The sequence below is a fragment of the Trichoderma aggressivum genome, assembly GCF_033847375.1.
Source record: "Trichoderma aggressivum f. europaeum strain CBS 100526 chromosome Unknown scaffold_013, whole genome shotgun sequence".
NCBI classification, from domain to species: Eukaryota; Fungi; Ascomycota; class Sordariomycetes; order Hypocreales; family Hypocreaceae; genus Trichoderma; species Trichoderma aggressivum.
In genome coordinates this window covers 104,001-128,118 of record NW_026946379.1, presented here as the reverse complement: position 1 = coordinate 128,118, position 24,118 = coordinate 104,001, and the positions used below count along the sequence as shown (strand labels likewise).

Genomic DNA, 24,118 nt, shown 5'->3' with positions numbered 1-24,118 from the left:
ACAGCTGAGGGCCTCATTATGAACCCGAATCTCAAATGAAGAAATGAGGCACGAAGAACCGCTCCAGCGGAGATTTTGTCAATATGGCTGTGACGTCTCGTAATATACAGTTCTAGTGGCCCCTATGATACCTGCGCAATTAGCAGCAGTGTTTAAAGAACATGGGGCAATGTTAGAGCTGAAAGATATCATAGCTCATTCTACCAATTCGAAGCGAATTCGTTTATTTGGTGGACGTTCTCAGGTGTATTTAATCTAGGATTACTGCTTTGGTGTACTGTATAGTACCCATCATAAACGCGCGTTCTTACCCGTATTATACCTATTTTGATGATAGCTAGAAACATATTTCTAACCCAATTCTAACAATTTATCATTCCAACGATGTAGCCGTAAAAACTGAATGCTGTGAATGATACGAGAACATTAACATGATGAAGTTACTGAATCAACACCAGTGTTAGTCCAATACCCCCATACATCTGCGCTAATTTCACCTCTGCTTTAACCACTTTATTGAGCTGATGAATACTCTTGCCGATCAAAAGACTGAAGAGTAATTGGTTCAAAAGCAGCAGAGCGACCCTTCCACCAATGAATTTTGGACGAAGGAAAACTGCTCCCGGGCCCCTTTAGAACTATCCCAGGATGCACCAGATTCAGAGAAGCCAGAGCAAGAAGCATGGGTAACGCATCAAGATACAACTGATAAGCTTCATGACGCAGTATTTCATTAGACGAAGACACGCCGCCGCTAAACTCGATAAGTCGAAATATAATTCGCTCCTAGTGGGTGTAAGTACGCGATGTGGTGTAGGCAGTGGGAGTATACGGACAACAATAAGAATAAGAACAAGAAATATGACGAGAATAAGAGGACGTATCCACCTATTACGATTTTTTAGCGTACCGGTACGGATATCAAGCGATACTTGTCGGTAAAAGGATGTAACGACAACGACAAATATCAGCACAAAGAAGAGCTGCACCCCCACACCCGCCATGTAAATCTTTCTTCCGAGGCTTGCATTCTCTGTGCTGTGTTGATCTGCCATGAGTGCACCGCCAGCAGCTTGAACGATGAAGGAAATAATGTCAGCCGCCACGAAGCCTTTTGCAAGCCAGCGAGCTGGGATCCTGAGCGCTGTTTGTTTTGGGTGGAGGAAGTAAATTAGGCGCGAGACGACCATATATGCAAAGGCATTTATCCCTGGAGATGGACTATTAGAACACAGTTAAAGCTGTTTGAAGATGATGGCGTCTTACACAGTGGGGCGAGAAGAAATAATAAAGTTGAAAGGGTCACATATGTAGAGTTTTGCTGATCCTTTGCGCCCAACGTGCGTAAAATGAAGCAAAAGCATTCCCATAGTGCACCCATGATGATGACCCAGCAGAATGACTAAAAAGAGTCAATAGGCGGATAGTAGTCGGGGATCATTGTTTCTGAACCTTCTTCAAAGTAATTGCCTGTGCAAGATGAGCACACGTAGTCAACCCAAATGCAATCGCAAAGGCGGCATTATCTTCCCACCGAGGGTAAAAGCCATAGTTGGCATTGCACGCGTTTGGAGGAACATAGCCGTTGGTGTCGGGGACTGCAGTTGTACAAGTTGCAGTAAGAGTCGAAGGGGCTCTTAACAAGAGAGTGGTCGTGGGGGTAATCATCACCATGCTGGTTTTTTATGCTGAGATAAAGGAGTTGCAATGATTTCAAGAAGATGTCGCCGGTCTCAGTCCCAGCTGGGGACATATATTTATAAGAGAATGCGAATATGTATTTGCCTTGCCCGGCGCGCTTTTAAGATAATCGTCGCCATCTTGACACGGGAAATGGCTACCGCCCCTTTTCTTGCGGGTATTGTACACGGCCACCATCGTTTTTGCGAGGACGTAAACGATGCACATTCGCAATAGACACGGTTTATTCTTTGGCAAGGCTGAATGAAGTTTACTCCTAAGATAGATCACCCCCGATGTGCCCGGTATTCTAGACTTGAAAAGCTTCTTACACAGGTCCCGCTGACTGCTCATTGGCTCGGACCATCGCTTTCGTCGCTTTGGCAAGCCTTGAAAAACGACAATGTCCCACTCGGCGCGAATCCGGACGGCTCCTCCACCTTGAATGATGGCATGCCCAGCCCCATCAGACACGCAGAAAACATGATGGCACCCTGCTAGAGGTTCGGCCTCTGTGTGTGAATTGGGATATATTACTCTACCTAATGAATGCAAGACAGAATGCAAGCCGCTTATACGAAACGTATCCATTTTCGTTTACCATGTTCTAAGCATGCCATTCGTTTATAATTTGGAGACTAGTTCTATGACTTTTTTTTTTTTTTTTTTTAACTTCATCACGTCTTCATTGAGCCAGTCGCTATTCCCAGCGGCCACATCATGTGCTGCTGAAACCTGAAAGGCAGTCCTGCAGCTACCCTAACAACCCACGCAGTACTAATCTCCTTGCAAAACGCAAAGTGGTTTGGCTTGGGGCTTAGAAAATGCTGCTCTAAAGCGTAATTCAGCATTAGAAAATGCGACAGTAGAACACGCGCGCAGCTGTTGGACGGCTCTGTGAATGCCTTGAACTCCTCTTCCGTCATCTTATTTGTTAACCCATAGCAAGGCACAATCTCTAAAAACGCTGTAATAGGTTAATGTATGCACTTATTCATGATCCAGATAGAACGTACCCTCAATGGGAGACTGCTCGGCCAAGCGACCCAGCCTTTCCAGTGCAGAGAGATACTTGATCTCTGCGGTTCCCTGGCACAACGCCCGAACAACTTTGAGAGAGGCAAGATAGTCATCTAGCATAATTGCGCTCTTGTTGGTCAGCTGCTGGGCGATATGTTGCTTCATACTGCCTACAAATGCGTCCCTCGTAAAGTTACGGAACATGGACATTTCGAGATCTGGAACCACTTTTGTCTGGATAAACATCCACCCTCGCAGCATCGTTATGAATTCCATCATTGCATCTGGCATATAGGCAGATTGGTAAGTCAATGCTATAATAGCGGCGTATTGAGCATCGGCGCCAATGGTCGTCAGACATGGCTGTGACAAGGCTTCGTTGAGGCCATTGATGGCGGCGACTCGCAGATCTAGTGCCTGTATGGAGTAGTCTGCGCCATGGAACAAGGTGAGATGTTGAGCAGAAAGACCGAGTATGGCGTTGGCAAGGAACTCGTACTGTCGTAGGTGTTCACAGGTTAGTTTAAGCTGGCGTCTTTGAGATTTTGGTAGAGCCACTTACCTCGTGAGACATGGCGGCAACGTTGTGCCAGACTGGTTCTGCACCATGCGGCGCAGGAGGGTAAGCTTCCAGCAGGAAATGATGGTAGAACTGCAGGTGGTTGAGGTTCACGCATGATTTTAAACTTGAGCAAGTTGTGTTGTCTGATCTTTGGAGTGTAGGCCGTGGAGTCTCCGGATATACGCAGAATAGCCCCATGCGACCGCAGCTACAGCATTCCGGTTTCGCCTCTGAGCACTTGACTCTGCGTCGCTTGCAGTTGTAACAACCTTGTCGCGACTTGTTGAAGCCTTTGCCGGGCACAGGTTTCCTCTTCCCTTTGAGAGGCGGTGACTTGTTGCTTTCGGCATCCATAGTTTCTTTCTCGTCTGCCGTGGGTCTTATGGAAGAGTCCGTATCGATCGAGACGGGCGTTTGTTTGCGAGGAATTGTAAAAGAGGTTATGATATCGCCGTCTGCTGTGGGGGATACGCTGGAGGCAACCATATGATTCGAAGGCTTCCTCAAATTTGCATTCTTAATATTAGGGAGACGGAAGGGCATAACGCTCATGGATGTGGATAGAATCACGAGTCAAGCTGCCTGAGTTTCCAAGGTTCTCAATTCCAATCCGGCAGTGACTGCATCGTATAAGCTTAAACTGGTGGGTTGCCCAAACTGCGGCTGAGCGAGATGACGCAGCAAGGCGCTAATAATACAGAGGATTACGTACCTCAACGGGCAGCTCAATTGCGGCACTCAGTGAACCAACGGCGATAAGTGATAGATCCTAAGGAGGTTTCGTAGTGCTCTATGGCATGAGTGAAGGGGTTCGGGTTCATGATTTGGTCGCTGGCAACCCATTCGTCAGGTATCCGCGTAGTTAGAGGAGTGCTGTGTCTATTTGTACATTCTATCTCGTTCTAAAAGTTTGGAAATATCTTCCACGTCCTTCCCCCATCACCACCACGATCATCAACCACGCTTCTTGAGGGCGCCTCCTTCGTCTGCCATGTATAATTTACACCCCTCATAACAGCCTAGGTATAATCCAGCGCCAAACACGCTTGCTAAAAATGTAAAAGTCAGCCCGCGAAACAGGCCTCTTACACCCTCGGTCCGAAGAATATTCTTCGCTATATCCACGGGGCTCTGCACGACTATTTTTGCACTGGAACTGGCCGGGGTGTTGCCGCCAGCCGCCAGTCTCATTCTCGTCTTGACAACATCTACCGGAACAAATATGCACGAAGCGCAGCCAGCCGCGATGGCAGCACTCACAGCGCTGACCTTCGCCTGGTACTGAATGTCACGAGTCAGGTCACTGTCCCTCGCCGCCGTCAATCTCTGCTTAAGCCATTCGTACAAGCTAAATGTCAGACTAGTCCCTGGTAGAGAACTGGCCACTAACATGGTATAACCTGTCCATAGCTGTGTGGGTTGCCGTGAAAACGCCTTCATGGCCTGCATTAGATGCGAACGCTGTTTAAGAGATGAGTTCCTTTGCCAGGAGACTTGTGCATTCTGCTTAAGCACCTCGGCCGGATTGATGATGGCACAGGCCACGAGATCCGCGGCCGCACCACTGATTGCATGTGCAACAGGAAGAGGGATTAATTGCAAATGGCCTGATTTCTGTGCGTTTTCAAAGACGTTCTTCGAGCCCTCGTAGATTGCAAAGAAGCCAGCGGATGATGGTATTCCAGCTATCAAAGTTGGCCCAAAGCCTTGGTAGAGCCCTTGAAACAGATTGCGGTGGAACAGGCCGTTCAGCTGCCGGTAGTGTGTCTTGTAAGCGGGCGATTGGATTCTTGTAATGATGGTGTCCATGGGATGCACCGTTACATCCACCACTACTGTGGCAACTGCCGCAGCCTAGTGGTAATTATTCGTTAATCGGACGTACTAGTGTTTTCTTTGAATTATCGTGACGCACCGAGAGAATGTCGCCGCTGCCGAAGGAAGGCATGGCTGTAGTAGAATATTTCCGAGAGTAGGATTGTTGGGTATGGTAGATATGTCGCTATATAGGCCATATATATCGTATATGTGGACCAAAAGATGAATCGATTTGATGCTTCTGCCTGCTGGGTACCTCAGGTATCCAAGGCAACATCTTCTGGCCGTCAGTAGCTGAAAGGTTCGTGCCCTAGAATAGAAACAGACCAACTAGTCATGTACATGAACCCAGTCCTGAGCAGCTTTTATGTACAAACAACCAAAACTCTAGACCCAATTGCCTGCCTCTCGGGTAATCGAAATGGAGTCCTTAGCGGTTTATCCCTTGAGAAAACTTCTATACGTTCTTAGCCCTGATAATGTAGGTATGCGGTTTACTACGACGTCACAGCATCCCGTTCTACCGTCTGTAGCGTCGTCGTGTGCGCATTGACGGTATCTTATTGTACAAACAGGCTAGTTGGCATACTGTTGTCGATACAACATCAGTAAAGTCCATACTAAACTAACGTGCTGAAAGCCCTGTGAATGTACTAAACTGCGGGGTTAGGCCACTTTGCTGTTTACTATTTGTCTCCAAACGTAAACTGATGTCTTTTGAATGCTGTCAACTGCCCCCATTCGTATTTTGCCGTTCTCTTCAAGCCGATGTCTGCGATGCAGCTAATCTAGATATGGAAGTCGTTGCGCCAATGTCTGCAAAATGAGCTGTCAGAGCGGGGCGGCGTCCGCGGCAAGACTTCTTGCTTGGCTATGCGCGTTCTCATTCTGTCATATGGAAACTTGAAAGCTGATTGATTACGTCGTCCCGCTGGTCTTCCCATCATCTGCACAAAACCTGCCCCACCGAATTACGCACTCTCTGGATAGCCAGCCCCCTATAGGTAGTAGTTGTAAGACAATCCGGAAGATTGGATTCTTTCCTTTCTGATAGAAGGACTGCTGGCGCTCATCTAGAATTCAAAGTATCAATGGATTCCGCACTCCTCATACATTCACATGAAGAGATTGCTATACTTTCCCATCCCTGTGCGTTAGTGTGGCGTGCTGATTGTTCCCAGTCTTTATGCACACAGCGGCACTTAGACGTCGCTCAAGCCCACTTGTCTTTGCGCGTAACTTCTTGGAGGTTATAGGCAGATGCTGGCCTGTGATGGGCAGCTTACTTATCTTGATGAGGCCATTTTACCATAACTTATAGACGGTAGTTTGAAAATAAGCGATAAAACAGCAATTTTCTCTTTTCTGTCTCGACTAGCTGAGTGATTGTCTCACAAACCATTTCTACCATCATCTACACCCTACGCGCGGATAGTGAAATACAAAATCTAGTCTAAGTGGCCCTTATAGTTTACTTAAGGCCACCCACCATCCCCGCCATGGGCGATAATGGTCTTGACGAATCGATTGCGCAGAGAGGCACCGTTTCCTGCGCATCGATCTTCCTGGATCGCCTCACAAGAAACCACTGCATCGTCATCGCAGCCATTGCCCTATTGCAGACAAAAACAAGCACCATGCCCGGCGAAAATACCCATGAATCTAACAGGACGGCCGTGTCGCAGAGGCTCATGACTGCAAAGTCGTCGATGCCGTCGGGAAGTACGAAGCTCGATATCATGAGGATGGCTTGGCAAAGCGCAACGTCGGTATAGTGGATATATCTGACATGGCGAGGTATGGACTCGAAAATCGACAATCCCCTACTCATCCGCCGCAGGAAGAAGTAAATTATCACGTCGACGTTTGTCAGGGACACGGTAACGAGGCCCACAATCTGCGCACTGGTTGTTAAATTACGCAACGAGGCTGTAACGAATGAACACTTACACTATGCTCTGAACTAAAATGATCTGCTGTCCCCTTGGCAAGAATGCCAGTAACCATGCCTCCAGCCACAAATGGCGCGAAAATACAAAGCTGGAGAATCGTCTGCCACTTATCGACAACTTTCTTATTCACAGGACGGCCAATTAGATGACATAAAACAGTTGCCGAAGCCAGTAGAAGAATAATGGGATAGACGAGAAAGAAAGCAAGTGTCATGCAAGTACCTGGTGTTCCGTTAGCCGAAGTGGAAGCGTTGGATGGGATTGAGAATTAGGCTCACGGTGTATCAAACCGAGAATGATGAACGTCGACTCCGATACGCCATTGACGAGAAACTCGCCTGTTACGAAACCGATGGAGAAGACGTTGCCAGAGCTAGTGATGTTCCGTATGCCCAATGTGAAATGCATTATCGAGGCAGGAGGCTGCGAAATGTTCCCCCGCAGCAGGATTCTTAAGCCGGTGACACCAGGCTGGAGCCGCACTGTTGGTCGGATGACGGAGTGACTAGTTGGTCTTGCAAGAAGCTGGTAATGTAAAAGTCATCCTGCACGATCGACGCATGTGCTAGAGTCTTTATTCTTGTCTCGTGCTCCGACCTGTCGACTGGAGGCTTGATGCAGTTGGCCGATAACATAAACAAGATCAACGCCCATCGGAGGGGCTGATGCCATCGCTGCTGAAGTTGGCTGTATAAGAGCAATTGATATTGAGTAATTTGGCAAGTTTGAACACACGCCCCAGTTGTTTGATGAGAGAATGTGGCGTCGGTATTCTGATACACTCCGAGTTCCTAACGCTATAGCTTGCGGCGGTAGTTCAAGTTGGAGCTTGGGTTTTTATACATCACCGCGAACCATCAACTCCCAGCACATCCCGTACTTTACGCGCGTCATCGATGATTTCCTATTATAGCATTTGAGCACGGCCATGTAATAAGACCGACAATCTCAGAGCAAAACAAGGGTCACAATTGCATGCAACCCATTCCATGGCGCGCAAAGCAGGTAAGGCAACAAGGTCGCTGACTCTATAAGTAATGTTGTCAGAGTTGGTTGTTACTATTCGTTACTCCGTATTCCTTACGACTTGCTGGGTAAGTAAGCCCTAATGAGTTGCTAGGCTCCGCCATGCACCCTTTCCACTGCAATGTGTGCTTTATGTACGTTATATACGTTTCTATTGCCCAGCACCGGCAAGTATTTGCCATGGCGGGGTTCATCTGCGAGATGCCACGGCATCCGTGGGCCCCGCAAGCACAGACAGAGACAGATATATAGGCTAGCCGTAGGCAGTGTCGTATTTTGCAATAATGATGACCATTCTGCGCGGTGAGACATCTTGGACTTGGGAAAATGTGGCATGTACTGTAATTCAGTGTTTCTTCAGGTGCCTGATATTAAATGCTGCTGCACCCGTAGAACGTGAGCCGTGAGAAAGTGTCTCGCCAGTATCATCTCGCGACCATGAAACTTATTGCCCATGGGCTACGATAGAAAGGTTCAATTGAGCCAGTTGCTTTGAAGTTCTATAACCATCGAAAGTCTTTAAATCCCATTTAAATTGCCTTCTTCTCGTCACTAGACAACTCTTTCGCCATTGGTCTCTTTATCCAAAAAGTCAACCTCGCCGTGTATCTGGAGTACGCGGGCTATTAAGGCTGCTTGTAAGATGCCCGTCTCAATCCCCAATTCCTTCAGCTGCGATAGACCAATCACGGTAGAGCTTCGAGGTCCATGGAACTGCTGAGACCACGTATAATGGCCACAGTAAGAAGCCGCCCCTGGCAATAAAGTTTGCTTCCTGCCGGTCTCTGTCCGTGAACAAAAGAACACTGGCGCAGACCTCAACTATAAGGGTGTGGACAACATGCTGCGAGCGCAAGCGTTGATAGTCCACAGTAGTTTCTCCTTTCGCCTGATCGAGCGTGTTTAGAATAAGCTCATTAGTGAGGATGCGGAGGGTGTGGCAGTTGAGCGCGTTTGATACATGTATATCGGAATAAGAATTTATACGGGTGCTGGATTTGGCGTGTCTCTCGCTGCAAGACTTTTGTCAATTGCAATCCCATGTTTAATAGATAATCTTCTTGACCAGTCTGCGAATTTCTCATCCAGAGCCGAAGCCCTGGAGATGGTTGTAGGCCTATCCGTGAGTAGTCCGTCGTCAACAGAAGCTCGCAAAGAGCATAGATCTATGGCTAAATGGTGAAGCTGATCCTCGAAAGCATCGCTGGTGCTTTGCAATTCTAGCGTCTTAGTAGACCATTGCTGAATCTCGTCAGGAATATGCTGGGATCGTTGAAGAGCCTGGATTATCTAGGACACGCACTGGTTAGCGAGACTACAATTAGGGCACGGATGTTGAACAAACAGCTGCATACCGCATGTGAGCGAAGATGTGAAAAGATGCGTATTCCAACAGCATCCATTAGTTGTTGCTGAGCGAACTGAGAAATAAGCGCCGTAGCCCCTGTGACATGATTCGACCAGATACGCAGCGATTGTGGCGAGCAACAAGATATCGTCTCAAGAACGTTGTTTGTTTACAAGCCTTGAGAATAAAATGAAGCATGTTAGAGGAGAGCACCCACAATCGGACAAGAATTATCTCTATAAGCTCAGCCCAACCTGGGCAACGTTATAAAGCTATTACGTGTATCAATTGATATATAGTCTTGACTAATTATTACTTGAGAGATCTGAAGTAATTCGTTGTAAATGAGTTAGTAATATATCATAAATCTTCGAAGATTTATGTGACTAGTATAGCTTTTCCTCTGCCCCATGAGATATACCTTTGCCCAAGGAATATTTTTACGATGTTGTTGATATTAATGAGTACACTAGCATTAAATCCTGCTTCCAGATACCTATTGCAATTAATGAGACTATTTCTTTCTTGGAAACAGTTTTCGCCGAAGGGACCAGCTTATAGTAAATCAGCGTGAGCAGCGTCAAGGGCATATAAGCAACCGAAAATAGAGCTTGTGGTGACTCTTTGTTTCATGTTGTTCACACTGAGAAACATCAAGACTTTGAGATAAATATTCTTCCTACTACACACGACGTAGTAGAATGATCATTGAATAGACAGCCCGTACGATTGGGTAAAGACCAGTCTGTTGCATTCTTACGAAGGGTTCTTTAGATTGTAGTGAGCTATATATTTACAGATATACTTATAAGCGATTCGACATATTCAGATGAACGGCCTTTATGATAGAGTAAGGTGCCAATCCAGACTCGCCCAACTCAGATCCAATTCCGCTTTGCTTCACTCCTCCAAAAGGGACTTGATCGTCACAATCTTGACTGGAGTTGATCCAAACCATACCTGCTTCAAGCCTCCTGGCAACTCGGTGAGCCCGCGTCAGATTTTCAGTGAAAATAGCAGCTCCAAGCCCATATTCCGTATCGTTGGCCATCTCCAAGGCCTCGTCCTCAGTTCTAAACTTGACGACAACTGCAACAGGACCGAAAATTTCTTCGCGGTATATTCTCATTGTAGATGTTACGCCTGTAAAAACCGTCGGGGCGATAAAGAAGCCTTTGCCGTCGCCAACAGTCTTTACTGCATTCCCCCCAGTTATTACGCTGGCCCCTTCGTTTGTACCGATTTCGATGTATGATAATATGCGGTCGTACTGTGCCTTTGATACTTGAGGCCCCTGGAAAGTCCCTTCGGCAAATGGATCTCCCACCTGCATTGACTCTACTCGTGCTTTGAATGCCGCAAGAAACTCATTATATATCCCTTCTTGAACAAGAATTCGGGAGGTCGCTGTACAAATCTGACCGTTATTCCACATAACACCACCATGGGCCCACTTGACAACTTGGTCCAGGTCTGCGTCATTGAAGACCAGCAATGGGCTTTTACCGCCAGTCTCTAGGGTTATGTTTTTCATATTGAGGCTCGCATATTTCATAATCTCTTTGCCTGTAGCGGTACTTCCTGTAAATGCAATCTTATCAACGCCCATATGCTTAGCGAGAGCCGCGCCAGCGACTCTGCCATGCCCGTTGATAATGTTAATCACGCCTGGCGGAAACCCAGCCTCTTTCACAAGACTTGCGAAATACAGGATAGACAGCGGAGTTTGTTCGGCCGCCTTCAAGATCACGGTATTTCCGCAAGCTAGAGCCGGGCCTAGCTTCCATCCAGCCATCTGGAGAGGATAGTTCCACCTAGCGAGATCAGTAAAACTGTGGCTGAAAGATGGGAATAGAGAAATCTCAACAATGTCGCCTCCGAATCCTACTTACGGAATGATTTGCCCACAGACGCCAATTGGCTCTCGGATCGTGTATGCAAATTTTGCGGGACCAGTTCCCAGGACAGATCCATTAATTTTATCTGCATATCCAGCGTAATATTTGATCACTGCTGCAGTGGCCGGGACGTCTTCGCCAACAGAAACGCTATACGGCTTTCCATTATTCCATGTTTCGATGGTGGCAAGGGTTTCCAGGTTTTGTTCAATTAGCTGGCTTAGTTTAAGCATTAAATTGCCCCGTTTGGTTGGTGAAAGCTCGCTCCAGCTGGGATCTTTAAATGCTCTTCGCGCAGCCCGTACTGCATGATCAACGTCATCCTCAGAAGCAGTATAAACAGAGGCAATTATTGACTCGTCGCTGAAAATTATCAGTACATGCTTTGTGTCTGTCAGAGCAAAAAAGATGGTATGAAAATGCAGGTAACATACGCTGGATTAAACACGTCGAGCGTTTCGTTGTTGGAAGACTTGACAAACTCATTGTTGATAAACAGGCCAAGAGGCTGGATGTATTTGAGGCCATTTGGTGCCGTGAGTTCTTTGAATAGATCTGACATCTTTGAATAGCCGAAATCTGATATTGGGTCGCAAATACTTGAGAAGGTAGATGCCACAAGATATATGTACGTTTCATATGCCCATTTCTTTTGCCATGATCACATAACTGGAGCTGTGACGCTAACATCGCGATGCATTGCCGAAGCCGTGTTAGCGCCAATAGAGAATACAAACATAGGTGCCTACGGAGTGGAGTTGGTATTTCCAAACTACCTGCTTAACCTACTGGCCAGGTCATATCTCTGATATTATTACCTCAGAACAACCAAGAACGAAAGGCCTAGTTTTCATCAAATGAGACTCTTTGGCCACCGCCTTATAGCTTAAGCCATTTTTGAGCACACTAGCAATCCAAGATACAGATTTATTTGCCGAGAGAAGCCGCGATTTCCGAACTTCTCATGAAATGTTTTTCGAGCGACATCGGATCGAGGTACGTAATGGCTAGAATCAACGCAAAACACCAAGCACAATCTCACCCACACATTTAATCACTTGAAAAGTAAATGCCATAGAAGTTTTGACGAAATTGAATTCTATTCTAGATGAATTTAAAGTATACTTTCAAGAAAGTAAGCAGTGCACCTGAGGGTGAAGTAGCCATACCACATCCTAAGGTGTTGCACTTTGAATGCGAGTCGGAGTGTAGGCCCGGAGTTGGTTGTTAATTACCACATGGTTCCTATGAAATAGCACACATCGAAATATGGTCTTTCGATGCGGAAATGGCAATTAGGGTCACTATTCTTCAACAGTTAAAACAGGCTCCGTGCCAAGATGATCCGGAGATACTGTCAATTTTTGAGCTTATGCTACAACAAGGCCCGAAGACCTTGAGAAGATTGTACAATCGATGTCCAGCGGGTGTTTAAATGTTCCATCCTTTCCGTCGTGATGAGATACTGCTCTGGTAGCCATGAACTAACATCCTTCTTCAAGATCATTTGTGCTGTTGCTCTACCACAGAGCCAGGCGTTAACCATGCCGTACCCGTTGTACCCAGCGCTAATCCACTCAGCTGCATTATGGCTACCACTAGGGCGATCAAGTGCTGCTTGCGGGAGCTTTCCAACCAGTGGAAGACCGTCAAGTGGTGTACACATTATGCCCGTCCATGAAGATTTTACTTCAAGCCCCCGAGGGTTATGTTCTGCTGAAGAGGGGGCTCTTTTGAGAATGGATGGCAAAATGCCCACCAGGTGAGCCTTTGCTACCACGTTTTCCTTCTCATCCGACGATTCACCTAGCTGGGAGAGATATGCATCTTCTCCGATGTCGCCCCCACCAAGAAATACGTCGCCCGTCCGTGAATTCTGGCTTAGGTAGTCGAAGCCGTTCTCAAAGTAGAAGCTCCAAGATCTCCGGCCGTCCAGAGCAGGATATTCCGGCCCGGGAGCCTGTACTGTCATCTGGCCTCGTCGTGGAAAGACGAGACCTCGAAGTCGAGGAAGCAAATGGCCTACATGACCTTCAGTGCAGTGAACAACGTGCTTTGCCTTGATGCAGCCTCTAGGTGTGTTGACAAGGTAAGGGTACTCATTGGATTGGACCCTCGTTATTGATATGGCTGGCGTAGATGGTTCGACCGAGAAACGCTCATGATGTTTTTCGAGGAGGGAGCTGAATATTCCCAGGATGAGCCGATATGGCCAAGCTGCCCCTGCGTGGCCAATGAGTGCGCCAGCTGCGCCAATGAGGCCATACTTCTTGATTCACGTCAGAAGACACAGGTATATGGAGGCATATATATATATGTCTTACTTTGGTGGCCTCTTCTGGCCCGCAAATCCTCCATTGGCCTTTTAGATCAGGGAATGCTTTATCAAATTGCTCAAGCATGGTAGTCATTTCAGTCATCTTTGTCTGGCTCAATATTGCGGAGACGGTTTGCACCTCTCTAATCTCAGAGTCCTCAAATATACGATTCCCGAACTCCCGAGCTGTGGAAGCTATACTTTCGAAGTGGGAGAGCGAGAAACGCACCATCTTGACTGCTGCATCATGGCCGTACTTTCGCGAGAGACGATCGTAATCTTGCACAGCAACACATCTTATGTGTCCACCATTCCGCCCGGTGGCTCCAGAACAGATGCCTCGAGCATCCAAAACCGTGATTGAGATGTCATCGTCTTCTTTTAGTAACCATTGTGCAACACTGCATCCTGTGATGCCAGAACCAATGATGACCACGTCTCTCGTTTCTGGTAGGGGCTCTGACCGCGTAGTTTCCACGTGTGGACGGGAGGAGGATTGCCAAAAGGATGTGGTTGGATTGGGGGCCGGTAAACCGGGATCCGCCATCAGCCGTTGAAGTTTGTGGTCTATGCAACATTAGCTCTAATGATGGTGATCGCATGAGACTTTAGCCAATCTTTGGACCTATCATTGTATATCACAGAGTCTGCCCGGAAACTTTGCTCACAGAGTTTCAGCTTAGATATGACAGTGAAACTACTGGAACATACCTGGAAGAGCTTACGGTAGATCATATAGCTATCCAAAACGTTCCTGCATTTCTGGGCAAGGCCGCACTAAACACGCGGATACACAAATTCACGTAGGCTACCGCGATGATTTGCCCGGATCGGCCAAGTATTGGTTGGAGGCGATGCGGGGGAAGACATTCTTAGCCGATCTAGCAGCAGTGGCAAGATATCACTTCCGCCCATTATCCAATAGATAAGCACGTCTCCAAAACTCATCGCCATGATTTACCTAAGTAAGACTAGTAGCTTGGTGGAGACTCTCTCCGCATAACAAGGGCTACTCCAAGGACGTTGCCAAGAAGAAGAAAAAATTGGATTGTGAAGCAAACGGTGACACGCTAATCTTCATCGTCCTGATAGAATGCGGGGAGATCGGTATAATCAAAAGGAACCTTACTCTCGGTAACGGCGGAAACCTTAGCAATGGCTGAAGCTGGTGGATACTGCATCTATCAGAGCCACTGATCTGCTATCGAAAAGACCAAGATTTAGAGATAGTAATCGCCATGACATGCCTAAATTAGACTAATGCATCTGTGGATACTCGATACTGCAAGACTAAGGACCTGATCCGGGGTATAAGCACGGTCAGTCCCATAAAAGCCATCCGGATGCCTCTTGTTGCATACAACATGCAAGCATGTCGACAGCCAACAATCGCTGGAACTGATCTAGGGGATAAGCAGGATCGTTTATATTTAATCGAGCCCCTGCATCCAGAATCATAACACAGTCACCATTGCTCCCTAGACTCACAAACAATACCTACCCTACAGCGTGCTCGAGGAGAGCCTCGCGTACGGCTTCACGATGGCCACCGAGAAGAGGGACTCAATGACAATTAGTCAGAGTCATGATTCACCAAGCGACTTTCCCTCGAAATCTCTGTCTAGCGATGAATTTCAGCTAGCACAGCTGGGATACAAACAAGGTATCCGTCTTCTCATGATGAACTGCTGTTGGAAACTCTCTAACCTTTCGAAGAATTCTTCCGCACCCTGGGGCTTTTTGAGAACTGGGCAGCGACGTTCACTGTTTGTCACCTGAACCTCCATCTTAGCGACATAGATTCTAACAGTCAGGCAGACCATGAACTTTATCTCTGGCATTCCCATGATGTTTGCCTTTGTGATGTCCACTGGTGGTCCTGAAGCGGCGTTTGCAAACTGGACAATGGTTGGGGGCTTCTCGTTTATTGTGTCACTAGCCATGGCTGAGATCGCCTCCGCCCTTCCTGTCGCTGGCGGCATCTACTACTGGAGTTTTTACCTCGGTGGCAAGGAATGGGGACCATTTTTGAGTTGGATGACTGCTGTAAGATCTCATTCTCTTCCAAACCCACACATCCAGAGCTGACCACGTTCCTTCGTGGAGTGGTGGAATTGGGCAGGCTGGATAACTGTTCCTTGCGGTGTCCAGCAAGGCGCAACCAACTTTCTCATATCTGCTCTCGAAATACAATATCCCAACGCCGAAGTCTTGACGAAAGGATGGTTCTCTTGGATATTAACTTCTGTGGGAATACTGATCGCTATGCTTCCAAATATTATTAGCCCACGAGTCTTGTAAGTTTCTGTGCGCGGGTTTGCCCCCAGGTCAGCATCACTTACAAAGTTTGTATAGGCAACTCTACTTCCGTTTTGCCATTCTAATATTCTTTTCCCTATTTTTTGCGTACTGGATATGGTTCCCAACAAAGGCAAGGGTCAAGCATCTTCTTTTTAGTACTTTTGCTGACAGTTTGCATTTAGGCCAGCGGACATTTCCAACCGTCGTCCGGGGTGTTTCAACATTTTTTTAACAATATCAATGAGGGTGACAAAAACCAAGCTTCAGACGGATACTGCTGGGTTATATCGACACTTTTCGTAAGTCTTTACCCATAGAACTTGGCATTCCAACCGTTACTGAAACAGCTTTTGCGAAGGGAGCGTGGATATTCTTTGGGTACGTTCTTTCACACCGGCGCTTTTGTATCAAAAATTATTTTGCTCTCTTCTAACAAAGTGTTACAGCTATGATGCGTCTGCACATTTAGCCGAGGAGACAAAAGAGGCTTCGGCAGTCGTGGCAAAAGGAATGTGGATGGCAACACTATCTGGTTGGCTTCTCTCTATCCCAACCTTGATCCTGATTCTCTTTTGCATTCAAGACTTTGATGGCATCATTGCCGGTATGACTAGTACCCCCTTCTACAAAGACACCCACTAACCTCAAGCTCAGCAACGTACGCGAACAACTGGGCTGAGTATCTTATGCAGCTTATCGGCCCTGCAGGTTCCACGGCTATCCTTGTCCTCTTGTGGGTCGACAGCACCTGCGCAACGGCATCGGCCTTTATGTCTGCACAGGTAACATACTGGACATCTTTTACAGTTGACTGTGGCTTCAACTAATTGCTTCCAGCGCGTAACATATGCCATATCTCGTGACAATGTCCTACCTTTCTCACGATACTTTCGGAAACTCACTTCTACCCATCGCATGCCCCTCCATGCTGCGTTCCTTGTCGCCGCAATCTCTATTGCCATTTCCACCGCTGTTATTGGTTCGTCTGTCGCATTTTCTGCTATTACGGCCATGTCCACCATAGCCACCAATGTCAGCTACCTCTTCCCCATCATAGCTCGCCAAACCGTCGGCGCTGCGGTTTTTGTACCAGCCAAATGGAATTTGGGCCGGGCTAGCGCAGTAATCGCTACAATCTCAAGTGTTTGGATTTGTTATCTCTTTGTTGTTCTATTGTTGCCGCAGGTGTATCCTGTTACTGGGGTGAGCTTACATTTCCCCTCCGTGTGTCCAGCGTAACTGACAAAATTTCGAAGACGACATTGAACTATGCACCGGTTATGATTGGAGCTATCACTCTAATTTCCTTGGTGGGTTGGGTATTCCCATTTGGACTTGGTGGGAAATATTGGTTCAAAGGCCCACAGACGACCATTACAGATGAAGATGTATTGGAGGCCACGACACCAGAAATGAGCTAAGATTTGGCTTTATATCACGGATGGTGTGCAAACATATGTTACATCGTGTCTTTGTAAATCGCTTTTGTGTATTATTTAGCGTCATACATCAAATTATCAGTTGTTTTAAACTAGAGGGTGATTATAACACCAGACTCCCCCTTAAAACCCTACCCAAACATGGTCTCACACTCCATTTCGCGAATAAGATCAATCCAAAAAACTTCTTCTCCCATATCAAGACGCCTATACATCTCCTTGATGACTTGTAACATCAGGTCAACTGGCCGCGAATGGACCAGTGACCGGAGGGATGCCAGCCGGGAAATTGTAAACTGTCGTAAATCCATGACATGGTCGTGCTGTAAAGCCGAACCTGCTTCGAGAGGTGATACATAGTCATCGTGCTGATTGGACCCTTGAATGAATGGATTTGGTATAGCCAGTGAACCGGCGGCGACAAATATTAAAATAGCTTGAACAGACCTGGTGCCAGATGTAATTGGGATCTCTTGTAGGCGATCGAGCACGCTAAACCCGAGAGAGCTTAGAAACGTCGCATTGGAAGTCGCATTGGACAGCGAGTTATACCATTCCGCTATCGGATTGTTTTTGGGCCCTATCGGAGGCCACCCAGCAGATGATATGTACTCTTGACGGTGCAGTAGGACGCCGGGAAACTTGCGATATATTTGATATAAGCTACCAAATAGGTATGCCTCTGCAAGCAGAACGTGGTGGTGTGGTGGCGTGTTAGGATCTCCCGAATCATCAATCTCCGTTATATCTGGCAATGCAACAGACCAGAGAGCTTCTTCTAGTTTCGTTGCGTCTTGGCTGAGTTTCTTGTATCTGAGCAGGCCAGCATCAGAGCGATCATCAACTAGTCTCAACGACCGGATAACCTTTGTGGCTCGGCTGAAGATAGCTTGGATAGGTGATGACACCCCAGTCCATGGATGTGGAGTTATACGAGGCTTGGTGGACTCCCTTGTGTCTATGGTTGCCATGTTGGGACTTTCTTCCGCTATGGCAGCCTCTATGTCGGAACTGAACTCTACTTCATCACTGACGATACTGATAGCCATTTCCCAGTATGTGAGAGCAGACTTGAAGAAGTTGGCCATTGACTGATTGTTCCCCCTTGCGGATATTGAGTTTGATGAGATGGCTCGCTGGGCAGCATGGAAGTGAGCGATGCCAATATCCTTTCCATCGTGCCACGCTGTACTCAATCCTATGAGAAATATTGCGAATAAGGTGTCTTCGCGGACTTTGTTCGTTTGTTTCAGGCTCTCGGCGATACACCTCAAGGCCTGACTCTGATATTGAAGAGCGACAACTTTCAGCTGTGGCTTCTCGTCCGCTAGTCTTGCCGCAGAACCGCTCAGCATTGCATTGAATACAGGCGCAGAGTACGAGAAGACTTGGGAAACGTATGATCGGAACGGATTGAGTTCCGAGTCAAAACTGGAGAAAACTGAACAGACGTTCTTGAAATAATATGTTGCCAAATCTGCGGGAAGATGACTAATGGCCGGCGGGATAGAAGTCTTCCATGGGACAACCGAAGTAGCATCTAGCCACTGGTAATTGTCCTGGTATTGCATCACGCTTTGCAATGATGGAATAGTGTCTGTAAAGCCCACTGAAGCCATGGAGCTATTCGTGTCCAGCAGATAGGCCGAGCCATGACTATTCGGGAGCTTGTAAGACCCGTTTGCGATCGCCGATTTTGGAGTATTCTCTGCTTCGTCGGGCACAATATTATTCTCAGTTGGAAAATACGATATTACATGTGAACATGTTTGTCGAAGACCACTCTCAGTTGTAGGTGCAGGCCTTTCAAGCGAGGGTGGATAAGTGGGGTGGAAGGAAAGATGACTGTTTAGTACCGGTTTTGAAGATGTGTTGCATATGAGGCTTGGATCTGGTACTATTAGAGTCATAGGAGAACGAGGTAGGGGGTCACATCAAACCTTTTACGCTATTGAACACCTCGTGCTTTGTAGACCACCGTATGATCAAGCCTGGATAACCCGGACATGGTAGCTTTCTTGAAATGCAGCGGCTGCAGCTGGGCTTCGCCTCATCGCATTTTACCTATGTGTGGGCCACCATTCAACTGATGTGCTCTGGAGTTTGGAAGTGGGTCGAAATGGACGAGTGCTCACGAACCTTGCTGGATTTACAACGGGCGCAGCCGCTAAAGGTTTTATTGACCGGGCGTCTTTTGCCAGGTATTGAAGGGGGTTGTCGATGAATATGCGTTGCCATGCTAATTTATGAAGGATTCAATTCGTGTACGTCAAGCTTGGCGATAACGGGAGGAGTAATCAAGGGAGGTCACTAGATGAGTATCAATAGATACGGAAATAGGAAGGGTTGGCTTAAAGGCGCCGGAGCAAGAGGCTAAATCTCTCGCAGACGTAACCTATGGCCTCGAGCATCTCATAGAGGCTGTTCGTCATAGGGTTTGCTAAGCAGCGATTGCTAGTAAACATGGAGATGAAGTAGATAAGAGTTGATTCCTCGGATGGATGTCCGCCTGTTGCAATCTAACTCTCACCACAGCGGAATAACAAGGGGGGTACTTCGGAACAACCTAAGACCGACGGATTAATCAAAATCACGTGAATGGTCGTTAATTAGAGTTCCGAATCTAGCCACAAATAGCAAAGAGAAATTCTGTCCCATTGAGTGCGATAAGGTGTCACCTAAGTACCGTATCCACTTTGCTTCTATACTAAGGGGAGAATACTTCAATTTCTGACTCTTTGATTGGCTACAGCTTTGAAGAGTACTTAGGTGGCACCTTATCGCACTCAAAAGGATAATAGTAATTCAAGATGAGAAAGCTCACTTTGTCCCAAATATTGTCACAGCTTGAAGAGCTAATTGTTCCTGAAAAGATCAATACGAAATCGAGATTTAAAGAAATAATAAAGTATGGTAAGTTTGTTTCAATTACCCTGCCCTACCTATCCACCAATAGAGCCCTAGAACTGAGCCTGTCCGTTGGGGCTTGTAGATGTATACCTAATACGAAGTACTCTAGGTGAGTAATTCGTCACACCGCCATCCGCTGAAACCAGGCGTTGAATCAAGAGAAGGAACTAAGTTTTACACACTGTGCAACCACTGTGGGTTAATGGGTCACTTTTGCGTATCCGGTCGTATACGAGTAATAGCTTCTACTGTGGATATCTTAGTATAAGTAAAAACGTCTGGTGAATGAATACGACAAAGATTCTCAGACTTGATTCTCTTTACTCTGAATGTATGTTTCACTTTCGCCATGTCCCTACTGTAAAAAGGAATTTTATATTGCTGCAAAGCACTCCAGCTAGGTTACCTAGCCAGGAAAGTGGCCGTATTATATCCGAAGATATTACGAACATAAATTTCTGCTTTCAGTATTGGCAGCTGTCTGAAACCAACAACTGCGGCAGAATATGAAGAAGCGACACTGAAAGTTACTGCAGCACAAGTAGACAAGTTAACCCTGCAAAGCTGTATGAAGCCTGTTGTGCCGGCAAATGATCTAAACAAGACATATGTGAATTTGGCTCTTTAATTACATCCAAATTTACAGCTCTTCGAAATATTGGGCCCTGATTAAGTAAATTGTCCTGGATCATCGGAACTGAATCTTGATATGTGAAAAATGAAAGCCTTCATTAGATTGGTAATTTGCAAATGACGGGCGCAAGAACCAGTGGAATCACCCCAAGACGTAAGACTCTTCACGCATCAGCTCAGCAATTGGGAGCTTCGACTTCGCTTCGGCGAAGAAATGCTGCACAACAGTCAGTAGGTATCGTCGAGCTACTGTTGAGGTTCTCTTTACAAAGCTTTTGAAGGTAGCTTGTATACTTTTTGAAACATATTTCACGTTACTCAAAAGGTTTTGAGATGCGACTGATTATTGCAGATACTTTGAGATTCCATCTTGGTCGATCAATTCGCTCTACATCATTCTAGATAACGCAGATGATGCTACTCGATCCATTTCAATCGCTCAGGTATATGCTGGCTATGGCGAGAACATTGCGGCCATACCAGCGCCTACCAGGAGTGTCGAGCTTTTTGAATGCCCTGGCCAATTCAATGGTTGGTGTGCAGGCCTCATCAATCTTAGAAGACAAAGTCTGCACTGGCGGCCTATTACCAGTGGCTCTGGTTGATGTCAAAGATGATTTCCTAACCGCGCATGGTTGGGTTATTAAGAGCGACTTTCGTCAGAGCGGAGAACTCATTTTGCCCGGACACAAGTTTTTTGGGGGGTGTACGGTAGCGGTTCTGGATGTCAACCCTGCTATTATGAAGGTTCATAGCGGGCAATACACTTATGTATCGTTATTTTTTTCGCAGAAGGTGATATGCGCGCTACTAACATTGGATGAGGCCTTTAACTCGATACTTATCCACAGGCTTCACTAGGCCGGGCGGTTGGCTGATGGTGGTGGAAGGTCCAACATGTGTGACTCAAGCGATTTCGAAGGAGAGATGAGTTGTTTGAATCAGTGTTGGGGGGGGGGGGGGGGTGATACGTGGCATTGGATCATATAGAGACCATGATACAGATAGCCCGCACTGCGAAGCTGTAGCTAGATCTATTCTCAGATACTTCAGTCGATGGGGATTGAAGAAGCTTGATAACGTTACTATGTCGTTCATTAAAACACATGTATCCATCATTTAGGATTTCTCGAAAGTGACCTTGTACCATCTAAGCTTGGTTAAGCTTAATTGCAAACTCCCACCAACTCATGGTCAGTATATCACCAAGGTGGATGGAAACCAATGATCGAGATGAAATCCAACATATCCGCCGACTTATATCGTAACTCAATTTCTTTACTATATCCAAACTCGTACCAAATTGTTAGGTTTAGTAAGTAATATCAGAGCCGCCCGCAGTCATATACAAAGGGGGGCATCCCCACTACTCCTTTCTCCAACACGATAAATTCCCAATTTCCTTGAAATTTTTCTTGTAATACGAATATCCATAGAAGAGATAATTAGTCAACGCCTCACTACTATAGATCAAAGGTGTAGAGAGCAGGGGGTTGGCCAGTAAAAATGATTCAATCGTAATAGGCCTATGGCTGATATGACTAAGGTCAGATTATGGATGATATGTTACAATATGTTAAGTTATGCCAGTGCTACACCTGATCAGCCGCACCACTTCCCACTGCTTGACTCCATCGATTCGAGTTTGTATCAGCTCTGTAAATAATATCGCTTGTTGTCAGATGGGTCTCTTTCGAATAAACTATTCCATAAAAGGGGAAGCTAGCCTTAGAGAGGCTATATTGGTGTTTTCATTACGGAGCACATAGCTTTCTTGCGTATCGCATTGGCATTAGCGCCATCTAGTAGCTCTATGCAAACAAAGTACGCGTCATCTACTCCATGGAACAATTTTTCTTGCTAAAAATAGTATTGTAATTGATTGGGGAGTTCCTGTCTGTTGAAATAACAGTGCCATAACAAACGAGTCAGTGATGTTTCTTATTACTCGCCTCCAATTTTCCACCTCTTTTTTCGTCGTCTCAGCTCTTACTAGAGCGAGTTTGATACAGTGTTTTCTGCGATGATGTTGCTATCTTCCAAGAGAATAGCAGTTGCTCTGAGTACTGTTGTTATCTTCATTACTCTCACAGCGTACAAAGTCGTTCAGAAGAACTCGTTCTCTAATTCCCTCAGCTCCCTTCACTCCAGTTCAATCCTCAACAACTCGAGTTTACCAATAGAGAAAGAAAGTCCGCGGTTTGCCTATGCACAATACGCCACTGATATAAACTACCTATGCAACACTGTATAGTAGAATCCGTCTTAAGTCACAAATGGTACTGGTCTTTAATGAGCCTTGCAGGTTATTAACTTTAACCGCCTGAAGCGTTCCGGCACTCAACATGACATGGTGTTGATATTCCCAAAGGAATGGGACCATGAAGTGAGACAGCTTATCTTAGTCAAGACACTCGTCTGTTAACCATTTACTCTAGAGTGCCAATACGCGTGAGGCCAAGGTCATCAGGAATCTTCGAGCGAGCGATCTAAACATCGTCTTCCGTCCTTTTGACATTCTCTCCACAGACAAGGGAGACTCGACCTGGCACGACAGTCTTACCAAATTTCATGCTTTTGCCTTGATCGAATACACGAGAATATTAGCCTTCGACTCAGACTCGCTCGTCTTGAATAACATGGACTTCTTATTTCTTTCGCCAGACTCGCCGGTGGCCATGCCACGCGCATACTGGCTGACCGATCGTGAGCATGCGAAACAGATCCTAGGGTCACACCTTATGCTCATCGAGCCTAATACACATCGATACAAAAGAATAATTGACGAGGCTATGCGGAGTGGCGAGTTTGATATGGAGGTGTTGGATGAATTATTCAAAGACTCAGCCATGATCCTCCCTCATCGACGACTTGCATTGTTAACTGGTGAGTTCCGGACCAAAGACCACTCTAAATATCTTGCTCCAGATGAAGAAGAGGAATGGAACGCCATGGTAGAAGCAAGTAGGGCATACCTTGTGCATTTCAGCGACTGGCCCCTGCCAAAGCCATGGAAATCCCATACCGATGCCCAATGGCAGGCAGCCTTGCCAGAGTGTCCAGATGACGATATTGGGAAGCCAGATCGGCCAAGGTGTGCCGACAGGTTGGTGTGGACAAGATTTTATACTGATTACGACAACGATAAGAGAGCTTACTGTGATGTAAACAGTATATGATTCGTCATAATCAAGAAGGAATTGCATATCAGCGT

General features: G+C 46.4%; 7 protein-coding genes across 7 annotated transcripts; 2 read left to right on the top strand and 5 right to left on the bottom strand.

Moving 5' to 3' along the window:
* Positions 1-2,357: 2,357 nt before the first annotated feature.
* On the bottom strand, positions 2,358-5,210 carry Triagg1_4170 (transcriptional regulator family: Fungal Specific TF; the record flags this gene model as incomplete). The annotated part of the gene is made up of 6 exons (XM_062898544.1): positions 2,358-2,647; positions 2,697-3,198; positions 3,263-3,760; positions 3,975-4,031; positions 4,352-5,116; positions 5,178-5,210. 6 exons carry the CDS (start codon positions 5,208-5,210, stop codon positions 2,358-2,360), a joined length of 2,145 nt encoding a protein of 714 aa, XP_062756677.1.
* Positions 5,211-6,551: 1,341 nt separating this feature from the next.
* On the bottom strand, positions 6,552-7,440 carry Triagg1_4169 (uncharacterized protein; the record flags this gene model as incomplete). Its single annotated transcript, XM_062898543.1, has 3 exons — positions 6,552-6,977; positions 7,031-7,254; positions 7,311-7,440. 3 exons carry the CDS (start codon positions 7,438-7,440, stop codon positions 6,552-6,554), a joined length of 780 nt encoding a protein of 259 aa, XP_062756676.1.
* Positions 7,441-10,211: 2,771 nt separating this feature from the next.
* On the bottom strand, positions 10,212-11,866 carry Triagg1_4168 (uncharacterized protein; the record flags this gene model as incomplete). The annotated part of the gene is made up of 3 exons (XM_062898541.1): positions 10,212-11,220; positions 11,299-11,667; positions 11,739-11,866. 3 exons carry the CDS (start codon positions 11,864-11,866, stop codon positions 10,212-10,214), a joined length of 1,506 nt encoding a protein of 501 aa, XP_062756675.1.
* An 813-nt stretch (positions 11,867-12,679) lies between these two features.
* Triagg1_4167 (uncharacterized protein) lies at positions 12,680-14,168 on the bottom strand (the record flags this gene model as incomplete). Its single annotated transcript, XM_062898540.1, has 2 exons — positions 12,680-13,573; positions 13,629-14,168. 2 exons carry the CDS (start codon positions 14,166-14,168, stop codon positions 12,680-12,682), a joined length of 1,434 nt encoding a protein of 477 aa, XP_062756674.1.
* Positions 14,169-15,163: 995 nt separating this feature from the next.
* Positions 15,164-17,343, top strand: Triagg1_4166 (uncharacterized protein; the record flags this gene model as incomplete). The annotated part of the gene is made up of 9 exons (XM_062898539.1): positions 15,164-15,284; positions 15,338-15,387; positions 15,440-15,667; positions 16,105-16,221; positions 16,281-16,300; positions 16,369-16,526; positions 16,577-16,704; positions 16,760-17,125; positions 17,179-17,343. 9 exons carry the CDS (start codon positions 15,164-15,166, stop codon positions 17,341-17,343), a joined length of 1,353 nt encoding a protein of 450 aa, XP_062756673.1.
* Positions 17,344-17,492: 149 nt separating this feature from the next.
* Triagg1_4165 (transcriptional regulator family: Fungal Specific TF) lies at positions 17,493-18,980 on the bottom strand (the record flags this gene model as incomplete). Its single annotated transcript, XM_062898538.1, has 1 exon — positions 17,493-18,980. One exon carries the CDS (start codon positions 18,978-18,980, stop codon positions 17,493-17,495), a length of 1,488 nt encoding a protein of 495 aa, XP_062756672.1.
* Positions 18,981-23,180: 4,200 nt separating this feature from the next.
* Triagg1_4164 (CAZyme family GT8) lies at positions 23,181-24,072 on the top strand (the record flags this gene model as incomplete). Its single annotated transcript, XM_062898537.1, has 4 exons — positions 23,181-23,183; positions 23,234-23,290; positions 23,343-23,998; positions 24,054-24,072. The coding sequence occupies 4 exons, from the start codon at positions 23,181-23,183 to the stop codon at positions 24,070-24,072; spliced, it is 735 nt and encodes a 244-aa protein (XP_062756671.1).
* Positions 24,073-24,118: the final 46 nt, after the last annotated feature.